The following is a 15584-nucleotide window of genomic DNA, read 5'->3' on the forward strand; positions in this document are numbered from 1 at the left end:
AGGAATAAAGCTTAGCTAGCTAACTAGCATTTATACTACCCATTCCCAATATTTGAATAGCAAGAAACCACATGGAAAGGTAAGGAAGGAAAGAGTTTAAAAGATTTGCTTTGTATGTTTTAATTTAAATATTTATTATTTGGAATAGCAACATGTTAAGAAAACAATCTCAAGTTTAAAGAAATTATAGTTAAACATAAGAATGGAGGAAAATATGAAGCTTATTGTATGTTGTTTAATTTCATGGATGAACACAGACCAATGAACTTGAGTGTAAAATAATAATCGTAACAATATACCCAAAACTTCATTCCGACATTTTCAAATACAGCTATGATACCTTCAAGTTATATACTTAACATACACTTTCAATACATTGTATTTTTTTAAAGTCTACAGATATAGATCAGGAATTCTCAATTTAAGGCATTTTTATACTTTGACCTTTTAAACTTCAGTTTCAAAATCTTATTCAAGTGATGAGATAGTTGAGGAGCTAAATTAAAATTGTGTGTGCTTTCATAAGTGAAACAGAAAGAACTAGCTATCTTTTCTCTTTCCTTATTTACAAGTTTAACCTGCTGTGCTACAAGTAAAGAAACAGTTTAATAAGTAGTCCACTGATATACTAACTTCTCATATATTCTGCTTCCAAGTTAAGTTTTTAAAAGTCTTGAGGTAGAAGCTTTTTTACTTCTTTTTAAGAAAAGCTGTTGTCACATTTTCTATTAACAATATAGTATAACTAGTTATTCAACATGTACATATTTTAAAAATACACAAATAATACAAAGTGGGCATATGTTCTGTTGTGCAGGCCCCAAACAAATGGTCATGTGCAACACAAATGCAAAAAACCAGAAAGTAGTATTGTCAAGAGTTACTTAAAACTAAATTTCACTTTTCAGGCAGACTGTTCTTCCAAATCTATTTCATGTTGTATAATTAAGGAGTATACTATGCACTAATATTTCTGTAATATCCTGTATTTGTAATCTTCTGCAAATTCCACTAAAACTATTGCACCTGTGCAGAAGTCTAGTACCTTTGAAAATCTGACCTAACAGTCTAAAGGAAGTTTTGTTTGTTTATTTTTAATCTTGACCTAAAAACACCTTAACAAATATCTTTACTTTGAACTTTAATCTTACACAACACTTTATAGGTGAGGTGTGGTTACTAAGAATTTTCTGGGTTTTTTTTATTTGAGGAAGAAGCCTCAAAAATTAGAGAATAAGTTTTTTCTCATAAGCTTTTGTGTTGCATTTATACCTACAAAGTGGACTTTGATCAGTATCAAAAGCATTTTCGCAACTGGTTCTTCCCATGTAATTTTTTAAATATGGCTTCTTAACCAGTTTGCGAATTGTTTTAACATTTGTACAAATTTATTACTACTTATTTGATCTCTGATTTTTTCAAGGTTACTTTTTTCTTTCCATATTCCTTTATTTTTCTTCACCGCCATTAATTCTGCTCGAATAAATCTTTTGTGAAGCTTCCAATAGAGTTGAGAGCCATGATGCAGTCCTTCAATACGTGTTGTTTTGCCAAGCCCTTGCTTCAAAATCTCTTCATTTAAGCATATGCTGAAAAATCTACTCTACAAAAACAAAGTAAAAGGTGTCATTTCATTTTTGTATTCACTTGGATTTATACAAAGGACAATGCCAATACATTTTTAAATAATTCTTTGTATGAATTGCCCAGACATTGCAAGTTAGGAAAAAACTCTCCTTTACAAGTTCTAAACTTTTCAGAAAAAAAACATTAAAAGTTAGAAGGAATTCAATTAATTTTTAAATGAATTAATTCTACAAGAAACCTATCCTAGGCATCAATGGGACAATTTCATAAATCAGTACTTTTGACTAATTAAAACTCTTTTATGACACTGCAGGGCACTAAACTGCAGATCTGGCTTCTGCAAACCTTAGCAGCAAAGAGAATTATTAAAGGTGACGAAAAACTACACTAATATTGTCAACTCAGTTCAGAAATACATATTTTCAATTCTAGTTACGTACATATATCTGGAAAGATACTTACTAGCATAAATTCCAGCATGTATATTTTTTTAATGCAATAACCTTATGACAAGGACATGTAATTTCACACCATAATCAGAGAAAAATCTTAGAAGTATAAATACACTATTTAAAAACCTCCTCTATTCCTCCTTGCTACTTCATTTACCTTATTAATTGAAACAAGGCAATCAAGCACCAAATTATTCCGTCCAAGAAGCTGAAACCACATCACTTGTGATGGTTTTAACTCTTCTTGCAACCAGACCATACCTCTTGGTGTCAGTTCCACTCCTGCAAGTCTGATCAGCAAAAGGCCATTTGATTGCCCTGAATAAATATAACATGAATTCTTCCTTAGCATTATTCTTATACAATTATATACAAAAGACAATTCCTCATACTTCATTGGCTTCTCAGCTGTTGTAAATCAACTTAGTCCACCTCCCCCGATTAAAACTGAGTTTCCACATTAGTCAGAAAAGCTATGGAATTTTAAGAACATATCCTAGCACACAGATGTACTCCATGCCAAGAAAAGAAAGGTTCCCAGATATTATATTGTAACACTTTAATCTCAAAATTTTCTTTAGAAAATATTACTTCCTAAAAAATCTGATTTTTGCCCCCTCTCACCTCTATCTCACTCTGTTATAATATATTGCTTCACACAAGTAGAAGACTGACACAAGATCAAAATCCAAAGGATTTTTCTTGACATTTATCCCAACATAACAATGATATCAAAACACTCCAAATCCAGGCCTCTGATAACATCTTTTAAACTAACTGCAGAACTGGTTACAGCAAGATTTATGCAAAGATAATACCATTTAAATTTATATGTAAAAATAAATCCCCCAGCATAGAGAAGATACAGTGAAAGTTACCAGTGCAGCTTGATCTTTCTGATTTTCTTATTCATCAATTAATATATTAAAGAGGCCTTTTCATTAAGTTGTAATCTTCAAAACAAAATCCATTGATCTGCGATCCACTGGCATTATGCAACATCCCAGGAATCAGAGGAGTTATGCATATAGGATTTCTCACATGGGATAAGATCAGTGGCCTATCTAGGCCACTATCCTTTCTCCAGTAGTAAATTCTAGCAAGTGCTTCAGCTGGATACAAGAACAATCCATACAGTAAGTTGTTTCTGAACCCCTTCAGTTAGAAATTAGCTAACATACATGCTTATAGGTTCAGGATCTCTCATATAAGCTATTTTTAATCCTATCTGTTGAAACGGTGGAAATTCTCATTTTCTTTATTTAATATCAATAGATTTTCTGTGTTAACTCACTTAGGCTTTTAAGACTACTTTGTAAATCCTAGTCCTAATGCCCATGTCTGCTTTGAAACTTGCAATACCTCCAGATTTGCAGTAGCAACCATTCTCGCACCAATTGTATTGTTTAAATGTTTCATGTTAAACCAGAGGGTATACTATCTTTATAACACCTGCATACCACCAAAGTTAACCCTAAAGGACTTTCAGCAGAGGCAAGAATCAGAGCCAAACTTCATAATATAGTCATGAATTTCTCGATGCATTTTTCAATCCTTATTCAATTTCCATTGTTCTTTTAAAAATGATGACTGTTTCTAAGATATGCATTTTAAAAATTCAGGCCATTACCCAACAAACACCCATGCATGTCCATTATTATACAGATATATATTTGCCTACTACTTAATATATTGCTGAGAAGGAGGAAGATCCACTGCTTAGGGTGGTAGCTTGTACAGGTCCACATAAATGCCTCAAATGTCCACAGAGATTTACAAATCCACCTCATTAACCTGGCAGGGAGGCCAAAGCAAAGAGGAGAAGTAAGGTAGCCACTGCAACACACCAAATGAGGGACAAAGAGCATTCAGATGCTCAGTTCCTAAGTTCAGCCTGGTAACTGTGCAGACAAAACTTTTCCAGGTAGTATATACCCAGCTGTTTCCAAGGACATGTCATTTACAAAAATTTTTAAAAGATCAAACAGCTCAAGTTTTACAGATTTTTGACAGCTTAGTGAAGAAAATTCTATTAAATAGGCAGACATGTAATTTTGTCACTATTAATCCTGCTCTTTTACTTACATTTTCTCTGTAATGAGGACACGAGAGGAAGGCTGATTGGAATATGTTCAACTTCTAATCCCTTCTCTGTTATGTGACGTAATCTTCCCCGTAGTTTCACATTCTTTTCTATAAATTCTACTGGTATATCCAAAGCACTTGTAAATTTAGTTGTCTATTGAAATAGAAGAACAAGATAAAGTAATCAAAAATACATGTTACCTTAAAAAAACCCAACCTATTAAATCCAATATTTGCCAAGATGAATACTGCAAACTCCATTTACTACATCCTATTTTAAAACTTTTCATTATACTTTATTGTTTATTTCTGCTACCCTTTCCAAAAGCTTAAGAACAGTTTTTGTTCCAAGGACAGATGGACACACAGAAATAAGGGGAAGGGCAACAACAGACCTTATCTACAATTTATATACAAGCATCCACTCTAGGCAGAAAGGCAAAAACTGTTTTAAAAAGGGGCTAAATGTTGACAAAGTAAGAGACTCAGAGATGAGCAGAAGGAGTCCAGGAAAAAGCCACAGAGGTGGCAGTTTAAGTGTATGACCAGTGTGGACAAGTTTAGAAACAGTGACAGGGTGGAGGGGATGGAGGGAAAACAAGGAAAGCGGGAAAGAAGGAAAAGCAGAGTTCCGCAGAGTTTGAAGTGGTCACAAGAAACTTGTATTTGGTGTTTTCTTGAATAAAAGTGAATGGAGAGATTCAGAAAGTGGGGAATTATGGGATTAAACTGACAGACTTATTTAGTAGCAGCATTCTGTGGATAGAAAAAAGCCAGTTGGGAAGATACTGCAGTAATCAGAGGAGTATAATGCTGAAACAGGAAAGACTAGATACAAGATATAGGCCACATACAAGGGGAAAAATCACCATTCTCCTATTGCAAGTCACAAGTGTACAAATGTTCATGCTGTTTTTCCCAAATCAAAAATGACAGTTCTGGGAGAAAAAAATAACTCGGCTCCAACCCAGTAGAAGTCCTGGGGACCAAAAGGAATTGTGCTACAGGGAAATGCTCCCATGCCTTCCAGAGACTGGAGTCATTTGGAGTCACTCTGGTCTGGAGAAGGCACGGGGAGAAGAGGGGAGACGCAGCATCTAATACTGGATATCTTCCACTGCTAGAAACAAAGTCTTGTATACGACCATAATGGCACAACTGAAATGTTAAAAATTTAATCTTTAGAGATTCATCATAAAAAGGCCTTTATAGGACAAATTTGGATGAATCTATTCACATAGTTGTTAAAGGACAAATCCTTATCTCATTTAAGTCAGTGACATACCAGGCCTTAAAAATGAAATTGAACACCCCTTCCTCTGATTTTTATTCTATGTGTTGACTAAATCTTCAGTCCTGCATGCTGCAAGGTTCTCTGCTAGGGAATGAAAAATATGGGACCTTGCAAGCAGTAAATTTGAAGGTTTTGTAAATAATCCTTTGTAAACTGGGGTTGAAAATGGCTCAGAATCCAATCTAATTTGTGTTCCAAGGTCCAAAAGTCAGCCAAACATTTTCAAAACCTTGAAAATCTTGTTAACACCATACACACGCAAATATCTAGGTTAAGAAGGATTTAATGGCTGCAGTTACAGACTCACATCAATAACTACAAATAAGTCTATTATTAGGTAAGGTAAAGTTAGGAACAAAACTTAAATCACAAGAACTTAAATAATATTAGGCAGCTTTAGGCTCAAATACGGAAGGCAAAATTAGCTATGTTAAGCACTACAGTTGCTAAATAAAACAGCAGTAATTTTCTGTAAACTATAAAACACCTGTGAATTACACAGATACTGTAACCTGTACAAAAAACAATGCTTGGAATTGTAATGCATGAACTATGCAACCTCTATAGTAGGCAGGGACATCCTTAAGATAGGACTGTCTTGCTGTCTACCCACAACAATGGGAACATGCACAGACTTAATGCAGGACAAGACAGCTATGAAAGACCAGGAGCCTGTACTGTTGTCTCTCTAGAAGGCTACAGTAGGGGCAGGCCCTTATTTTGGCTGGAGGGCTGCTTAACATGTTTTAGTGAACTATCAAGGGCCACATGGGCCGCCCCACTCCTTGACAATTGCCCCGCCCTCTGGTCACCGAAGTCCCACCCCCTGACCTTTGCCACCAGACATCCCTCCCCTCACCCCCACAGAAATACTCCTTTAGGGAGGGTGGGGTTGCCATCTTAGGACCAGAAAACAAACAAACCGTACACTAGAAGTCAAACACCTACTACAACATATTTTAATTACAAAAAAATATTGGTCATGATTTGTGTTTGTGTACTGTATGTAGAAGGAATTGCATAATAACTCAAAAATGAACTCTTACTCTTTTATACTGTGTTTGTGTATGGTGGGGTGTGGGGGACATAAGGTATGTTGTGGTGTGTACATATGTGGGGGGTTGTGGGGACCAAGTGTGGGTGTGTGAGGTTAGTGGGGTGTGAGGAGCCTGCCACCCCCTCTCCCCCATGGTGCACAGCCCCTACTGCCAGCAGCAGCAGGAGGGGCTCAAAGAGCTCATGACAGGTGCAGGCACTGGCACGCAGCAGCTCTGGCCAGTGCTGTGTGCAGGGGCCGACAGGCCCAGCCTTCCTGGCTGCTTTATCACAGGGACTCCACACCACATGCCTGCAGCTCCCACACTGGGGAAGCCCTGTGCTCGACTCTGCAGGGAAGTGGTGGGCAGGGCCCTCTCCACTCCTGGCCTGGCAGAGTCCGAGGACCTGTGTGGCAGGGGGCAGGGAAGGCAGCTGGCTCTAAGGCGAGAGCTGCAGGCACATGGACCTTGTAATAGAAGAGGTGATCCTCCCCCCACCCCCACCCCCACCCATTCTTACCTGATTCTCTGCTTTTGGACAGAGAGGCAGGGAACAGCCCCAGGGTCCCAGGCCAGAACCCTCTGCTGGGCAGAAGCTTCCAGCTGAGGATGGGAGCTAACAGTGGGGTGGGGCTGGGTGGGCCTTGCTGCTGCTGCACCTGGGTCCTGCTGTTCTAGCGCCCTGTCATCTTTGACAGGTAGCCAGGGGCAGATTAATATTAATTTTCTAAATTTTTTAGGGGCCCCATGAGCCAGACAGAATGGCCTGGCAGGCCTGATGCGGCCACAGGGAGGAGGGCTTTGGCTTCCTCAGCCACGACCGGCACATCATGACGAGAGACATGCTGGGATGGGATGGGCTCCACCTTTCCCCTAAAGGTATGCATGTGTTCTCTTCTAGGTTGGCAAACCTCCTCCAGCAGGCTTTAAACTAGGCTCGTCGGGGGAAGGGGAAGATGAGGGCGGACTGCCAGACCAATAGCACCCACAACTACAGCCCAACGAGCGAAGCGAAGCGAATAAACAGGTAAGAGATAGGGCCAGGGTAACGCTGTGACTAGGGAGTCAGTACACACATCCACAGGAGGCCTCAAATGCCTCTACACAAACGCTCGTAGTATGGGTAACAAGCAGAAGAAACTCACCCTCCTGCTGGCTGACACCAGCCTGGACATAGTGGGGATTACGGAAATGTGGTGGGATGCAACGCATGATTGGGCAGTGAATGTCAAGGGCTATAGGCTGTACAGGAGGGACAGGATAGGAAAGAGAGGTGGGGGCATGGCACTCTATATTAAGGAGGAATACACATCCTCGTTAATTAGCAAGGAGTCAGGGGAGGGGCACTCTGAAGTGCTTTGGGTTAGAGTACAAGACAGTCGAGGGGAAAGGGACTTAACGGTGGGAGTCTACTACAGACCTCCCAACCAGGGAGAAGAGCTTGACCAGGAATTCTTGGGTCAGCTCACAGAGGTAGTGAAGGCTAAGGATGTGGTAACCATGGGGGACCTGAACTTCCCAGCCATCTGCTGGGAAGAACAGTCAGCCAGGTTTGAATGCTCACGTAAGTTCTTAGACAGAGTGCAGGACCTCCATCTAACCCAGGAGGTGCACAGCCCCACCAGGGGAGATGCCTTGTTGGACCTAGTGCTGGCCACAGGTGATGACCTGGTGAGGGGGCTGCGGGCGCTCGACCACCTGGGTGACAGCGATCATCGCCTGCTGGAATTCACCATCCAGTGCAAGGTGGCAAAGGCATGCAGTAAGGCAGCGGCCCTAGATTTTAAGAGGGCAGACTTCAATGAGCTAAGGAGGATAGTTGGAGAAGCGCTGAGGTCCCGGAGGGGAGGGGAGCCAGGTGTCCAAGGAGAGTGGTCGCTCCTCCGAGCCCAAAGGAAGGTAATCCCAATGAGGATCAAAGGGAGCAGGAAAGCACACAAGCCTCCATGGCTCACCAAAAGCATCCGGGAATATCTCCTTGCTAAAAAGGAGGCTTACACCCAATGGAAAGAAGGGGTCATCACCAGGGAGGACTATTCTGCAGTTGCTCGGGGATGTAGGGGGGTAGTTAGGAAGGCCAAGGCAGAGATGAAACTGGGACTAGCTTCCCAGATTAAGGACAATAAGAAGTCCTTTTTTAAATATGTAGGGGGTAAAAAGAAGGTCCCGGGTAATGTGGAGCCATTGCAGGACACGATGGGAAACTTGGTCGTCACACCAGATGGCAAAGCTAACATGTTTAATGATTTATTTGCCTCCGTCTTCCTAAGTAGGGACCAGAACAACCACCTCCCTGCTGGGCTCCCCTTGGGCCCCGGGGGAGGCACACCTGGGCCACGGGTTAGCGAGGATTTAGTTAGGGAGCTTCTGGAGGGGTTGGACGTAGTCAAGTCAGCCAGCCTGGATGATCTCCACCCTAGAGTTCTAAAGGAATTGGCCGAGGTCATTGCAGGTCCCCTGGCACAACTTTACGAGCACTTGTGGTGCTCTGGTGAGGTACCGGAGGACTGGAAGAGGGCCAACGTGGTCCCCATCTTCAAAAAAGGCAGGAAGGAGGACCCGGGAAACTATAGGCCGGTTAGTCTTACCTCGATCCTAGGCAAGCTGTTTGAGAAAATTATGCTGGCACACATCCAGGAGGGGCCAGCAGGAGACTGCATGCTTAGGGGCAACCAACATGGGTTCATCAGTGGCAGGTCCTGTCAGACCAACCTGGTGGCCTTTTACGATCAGATCACCAGATCGTTAGATGCAGGGGTAGCAGTGGACATAATCTTCCTGGACTTCCGGAAGGCTTTCAACACTGTCTCTCACCCTGTTCTCATTAAGAAACTGGGGGGGCTGTGGTGTAGACACTCACACAGTCAAATGGGTTGCCAACTGGCTGGAGGGCCGCACCCAGAGGGTGGTGGTGGATGGGTCCTTCTCAACCTGGAAGGGCGTGGGCAGTGGGCTTGGTCCTTGGGTCCGCACTGTTCAACATCTTCATCAGTGATTTGGACGAGGGGGTAAAAAGCACCCTGATCAAATTTGCTGATGACACTAAGATGTGGGGGGACATGGGCACACTAGAAGGAAGCAACAAGCTACAATCAGACCTAGACAGGTTACAAGGGTGGGTGGACGAGAATAGGATGGGTTTCAACATAGACAAGTGCAAGGTGATGCACCTCAGGAAGAACAACCAGCACCATACCTAGAGGCTGGGGAACTCCCCTCTTGTCAGCACGGAGGCAGAAAAGGATCTGGGGGTCATCACTGACTTCAAGATGAACATGGGCTGGCAGTTAGGAAGGCCAACCGCACCTTGTCATGCATCCACAGATGCATCTCCAGCAGGTCCAAAGAGATGATCCCCCTCTATGCGGCACTGGTCAGGCCGCAGCTGGAGTATTGCATCCAGTTCTGGGCGCCACACTTCAAGAGGGATGTGGACAACATGGAGAGGGTCCAGAGGAGGGCCACTCGTATGATCAGGGGCCAACAGGGCAGGCCCTATGAGGAGAGGCTACGGGACCTGAACCTGTTCAGCCTCCAAAAGAAGGCTGGGGGGGGATCTTGTGGCCTGTTATAAACTAGTCAGAGGGGATCAACAGGCATTGTGGGAGTCACTGTTCCCCCGAGCACCACCAGGAGTGACCAGGAATAACGGTCACAAGCTGGCAAAGGGTAGGTTTAGGTTAGATATCAGGAGGCGCTACTTCACGGTCAGGGCGGCTAGCGTCTGGAACCAACTCCAAGAGAAGTGGTGCAGGCTCCTACCCTGGGGGTTTTTAAGAGGAGGTTAGATGCACATCTTGCTGGGGTCGTTTGACCCCGTAATCTTTCCTGCTATGGCAGGGGGTCGGACTATATGATCTGCTCAGGTCCCTTCCGACCCTAGAAAATATGAAACTATAATTTTGTCCGCCCCTAGGCTTTAGGAAGATATAACAGGAGACATAAGAAATCTACAGAGAAATCTGAAGGAACAAGAGGCTCAATCAAATATCTGAATGAAGCTGCCAGGCATAATATGGTCAGGCTTCCAGATGTAAACCTACCTGAGCATAGCATTTAGACTATCAGGTATTCAGAAAATGAAGATATCTCACGAAAGACAAAAATGCAACAAGTGAGGTGGGAAGAGTTTATACCAGGGGCGTCAAATATACAGTCTGTAGGCTGGATCCAGCTTGTGGAACTGGTCTACCCAGCCCGCCATTAGTTCGGTGGGCTACTAGAAGTCCATGCCTTGGTTCCTAATGCCAGGCAGTAGCATGGACCTAGGGGTGTGCATCTGCACAGAGCCATAACTAGCAGGGATCCTGGATTTCTCTGTTTAAAAATCCCGAATTCATGATTTAAAAGAAAATCCAAAATCCTTGTTCTTCCATAATTAAAATTAAATGCCACTATATATACAAGTATCAGTTTAACACAATGTTTTATTGATATACTTATCACTTTAAAGCAATTTGGAAGCTTACCTGTGCCTCAATCATTCTAATAAAATCAATTCTAAATACCAATATATTTTAGCATTTGATCTTGATTTTTTTTTTTTACCCTGGGGGCGGGGGGGAAATCAGTGCTCCCTGTTCCTTCCCTCAGCAGGACGCAGGTCCAGCTGCAGCTGTGTGTGCGCCACCCCCTTCCTCTACCCTGCTGCTTTGTGGCACTGAGCAGCCCTGATATGTCAGTGCCTCGCCCATGCTGTTGCATCTTGCTCCTGAACCACAACCCCCTGGCCCTGCCAGTGCCACTCAATCTTGACCCACACTCCCCACCTCCCCAAGCCATGCTGGTGTCCCTCACTCCCGACCTGCAGCCCCTTGCTCCCGCACCAGCCTCCCAGAAGGGGCCGCCAGCTGCCCCTTCCCCACCCCGCGCAGACTATAGGATGGTGGTCTGTGGGAACATGGCAGGGACAGTTTCCAGCATGAAGTATATGCAGCACACTGTGGTGAGGAAGCACAGGCAGCGGCTAGGGCACCATATGCTATCCCATGCCACTAGCTGGGGCTGGGGCTGGAAGGACCAGCACCACGCTCCACTGCAGACACATGAAGCTGAGAGCAGCTCTGGTCCTGGCCATGCTGCAGGCAGTAAGGGGAGGACAAGGGGATCCTGGCCCCATCTTGCCCGGGCCAGAGTGCAGTGGCTATGACTGCTCCAGTTCGTATGGGTGCGATGGCCCTGGCACAGGCTAGAGGGAGAAGGAGGGGACAACACCTATAGCACTTCCTGCCCTGGGCTAGGGTTCCTATGCTATGCCAGATGGTCTGACCACCTCCGCTGCCTTCCCCCCGGCCCCAAGGTAGCATCTCCTGGCTAGCCCATCCCTGAAAGCATGGGCACAAGCCACACAGCTCCCCACTGACCCCTAAAGCCCACCCCCACACGCGCACACATGTGAAGCCCCCTGCCTCCCTTACAGCCCCAAGCAGCAACTTGCAGGCTGGAAGGCTGCCAGCCTACTAGGAGAAACCTGCAGCTTCCCATGGTTTTGTCCTTTAAAGGAAAAAAATCCATGCTTTTCTCCTTTAAGGCAGAAAATCAGCACTTTTCTGCATGAAACCAAAAACTCAGTTCCCCGGTAATCAGGAGGTGGCATGGAGTCAGTGGGCTCCTGCCCACAGTCATAGCCATGTCCATGCCATCGCATACCCCTGGCTCCAGCTCCATGCCACTACCTGAATGCAGTTTCATGCAGCCACATGCTCCCAGCTCTGTGCCTCCGTCCAGTCACATGTCCCTGGCTCCTCACCAATGCATGCCAATGGCTCTGTGCTACCCAAATGGGGCTCCATAAAGACATATGCCCCTGGCTCCTTACCAATGCATGCCCTCAGCTCCACACAGCTGCATTCCCCCAGCCCCACACTGATGCATATGGATCTGGCCCAGAAGGAGCCCCTGCAGCCTGGATCTGGCCCAGGACAAATTTGACACTCCTGGATTATAGCATGGACAAGGATTTCAGCAGAAAGGGTCAAGTTAGGGAGTAATTCTAACAATGTTCTAGTGGGAGAGACAGCAGATTTACAGACAAGGGAGTTGGAGGAGACCAGAGAGAATTTGAAATTAAAGATGACTCAAGATTTTTGGCCTTGGAAGTTTAGCTCTCAAGAAAAAAATCCAAGATGCATTTGAAATTATCTTATCAAACACATTACCTAGCTGAACTAAAGTATTTTACTGTATCTATCTTAAAAAAAAAATTGGAAAGCCTAGAATTGCTCTTCTGTTACAAATGGCTCTTTTGTGCCATTCTAAAGTAGAAATGTAGTTGTACTGGGTGAAAACCAATGGAAGAGAGGATTTAGAGACAGCCTGCAGGCCTTCAGTGGCAAGTCTGCTAACTCATCTGACCAATCACTTCAAGATTTCTTAAAAACTAAATGAATAATTCAGCTTTTTACAACCTTTGAATGGCCATCATGCCCTTTTGTAATATATTGTCTCATTTAAAGGAACATTTGAAATATATTATGTCAGGTACTAAGGAATAACCCTTCTTTGACCAGTGCAGTTTTCTTTTGAGGTCAAAAAAGACAGTTGTAGGTAACAACTGTAGCTTACAAATTCCCAAATCACTGGACTAGTTTAAAGGAGCAATTCAGAATAGGTATCTTATCTCAGTTGTGCCAACTGCAATGACCCTAAAGTTTATGTGGGGAGAGTCAAACATCTAGCCCATCTGGCCTGCTGATCCACATCACCTGGACTGCTAAGCTCCTGGAGAAGCTGGAAATTCAAGAGTGAGGCATCACTGTGAAAATTCAAGGCATTGGGTCCCACTGGGGACACATTTCATGGCAGGAGGTGAACAACAGTTCTCCCCATCATCATATGCCCTGCTGTTTGAGGTGGGTCCAGATCTGGCTCATGAGGAGCCCTGCAGTTCGAATCCCAGCTCTAAAGGAACCGCTTTGGGGAAAATCAAAAGAACAAATCAATGTTCTGGACAAGTCACCTATGGTGGTGACCTATGGTCACCTGAATTATCGCATACCAAAACGCCATGTGACCGCTAACCCAACTGTCAGCCTCATGGGCAAATCTAGAATTTTGAAAAGAGGTGTATGCAGAACAACACATTTTTCTCCACTTAAAAATAAACCGGAAACTGTAGTAATATACAAAGACCTAGAACTGTATTATTCAGTTTAAGATGGAAGCAAAAGCAAATATAACTTCATTGGAATGAGTTAAAAACAAGTCTGCGGGGCTGTGAAATAAGAGCTTCATTTTTAGGAGCAGCTAACAAACAGCAGAATTGCAGAACAAACGTTAACTTGCCTGGTGGAACATCAAGATCATTAAAAAGAAGAGAGCATGGTTAACCCCTGTGGAATGAAGCGTTTAAAAGGGATGAGGCAGACAATAATGAGCCATGAAGTCAACTGACTCCCTCAGCACTGCCTAGCTAATGATGCTGCTGCCGCTGCCAGGCAGTTGGTTTTAAATTTCGGTGGGCCAGGAATCAGAGAGGGGTACGAGTGCACCACTGCACTCCCCCCCTTCCCCCAACTGGGTCTTATCAGCCTCCTTTGTGCCACCACAAGAGGCACAAGGAAGATATAGCAGGAAAGACAATCCAGCCCAAAATGTTAAACTAAAAAATGATAAACGGATACCAAAATATTGACTCACCAATTTAATACTCCGTGCAAATAAAATGATTCCAGCTACGGCCATTCCAGTACTGATGTTCTGCAGAAAACATTGTTTAAATACTTAACTTTTAAATCTCACACTTAAATGTGATTAACATTAAAATCACCTCCCCTGACACTGGACAAGTCCTCTGATTTGTGTTTGGGTTAACCCAGGTGGTTAAAATAACAGTAAAGGATTGTACTCAAACCCAAACACATCCAACTGAACTTTTCACAATGCTGGAAGTAACTAAGATGTTAATAGGCAAGTTACTTACAGCAGGATTACTTAGGAAAACAGCACAGCTGTTTCGTAGGGGGAAAAAACGATTAAAAACTTTCAAATCTATCAAGAGTCGAGCAAGGTAGCTTTACCAAGCTCAAGTGACTCAATGAGATTATTTTTTTTAAATGACTGCCTGAATAGATAATTTTGCCTCTTTTCTAGGATGAGTTAGCTCTCTCAACTTCTCCTAGAAAAGACAGGCAAAATGATCTATTCGTATTATTATCATCACTTGACATCACGCTCTCAAAATAGTCTTAAGGACACAGATAGTAACGGGTACCTAAGAGAGGCCTTTTTTTTTTTTTAACCGATTGCCTGATACCTAATACTTCTCATGGGTCAGACATGACTTGTTTTGTTTTACAGCTTTACTAGGCCACATCCTGACCTAGCTTCACACCAAAAAAGTGGTGCTTTTGCACGAAAGCTTTTCTCCAAACATCTCTTGGGGGGGAGGAGGAATTAAACTAAGCCTTCAGAAATGACACCTCTCTCCCACCCCGAACACAATTCCCTCCCAAAGTTTGACAGTTGGAGGCGTTTGCTTAAGTGCAGATCCCAGAGCAAAGCTCATCCCAGTCACCCTGCTGATTTCATGCACAGCCGAGAGAGGCGGGGTCGGCGGGGACAGCCGGAGGCAGGATTATCCCTAGCCAAACCATCCTGCACCGCTCTGGTATCTACGCTCCTGGCAACACTGCCGCCAACCCTGACGGCAGGCAGCCGGTGTCCTGCTCGTAGAAAAGACGGCCGCGCTGTCCCTGCAGGCCCCGGCGGCCGAGCGTGCTGCCCGCCGGGCCGGGGCCGGGGCCGGGGCCGCGCCTCCCTCACCCGCACGAAGCTCAGGTGCGCGTCCGCCCACTCCGAGACGCGCGCCAGGTAGCCGGCCTCCCGCCGCGGCTCCGCCATGGCCCGCCCCGCCCCCTGCCCCGGAAGCTGCAGCGCCGCCCCGGCCCCTGGAGGCGGCTGCGCGGGGAGGCGGGGACTGAGCGGTGGCGCGCGCTGCATCCGTCTGTGCAATGCGGGGGGGTTGGTTGCAGCCGTGTTGTCGAAAGCCGTGGGTGGGCAGGCGAAGTGCGTTGGGGAAGCTGCGATATCTTGTATTAGATCAATTCATGAGTCGGTGTAATGCAAGAGATCCTACCTGCAGCTCAGCAGCACCAGCGGGGGACTGGGGAGCCCCTGGCCAAAGCTGAG

At 44.6% G+C, this 15584-nt stretch overlaps 1 protein-coding gene across 1 annotated transcript; it reads right to left on the reverse strand.

Moving 5' to 3' along the window:
* Nucleotides 1-220: 220 nt before the first annotated feature.
* On the reverse strand, nt 221-15317 carry MISO1 (mitochondrial inner membrane subdomain organizer 1). Its single transcript, XM_090054437.1, has 5 exons — nt 15219-15317; nt 14094-14153; nt 4125-4278; nt 2197-2357; nt 221-1603 (listed from the first exon to the last, which is right to left on the reverse strand). The coding sequence occupies exons 1-5, from the start codon at nt 15294-15296 to the stop codon at nt 1337-1339; spliced, it is 720 nt and encodes a 239-aa protein (XP_089910563.1). The 5' UTR covers nt 15297-15317; the 3' UTR covers nt 221-1336.
* Between the last annotated feature and the right edge of the window lie 267 nt (nt 15318-15584).

This window comes from Crocodylus siamensis, chromosome 6 (assembly GCF_052110815.1).
Source record: "Crocodylus siamensis isolate JL-2025a chromosome 6, ASM5211081v1, whole genome shotgun sequence".
Classification (NCBI taxonomy): Eukaryota; Metazoa; Chordata; order Crocodylia; family Crocodylidae; genus Crocodylus; species Crocodylus siamensis.

What these genes read in the sequence shown, in the direction of transcription:
- MISO1 (XM_090054437.1), bottom strand. Translation starts at nt 15,296, where the DNA reads ATGGCGGAGCCGCGGCGGGAGGCCGGCTACCTGGCGCGCGTCTCGGAG. An exon ending in GTCCTCATTACAGAGAAAAT is followed by an intron (nt 2,358 to 4,124) that starts GTAAGTAAAAGA and finishes ATATTTATTCAG; the next exon opens with GGCAATCAAATGGCCTTTTG. An exon ending in GCCTTGTTTCAATTAATAAG is followed by an intron (nt 1,604 to 2,196) that starts GTAAATGAAGTA and finishes TTGTTTTTGTAG; the next exon opens with AGTAGATTTTTCAGCATATG.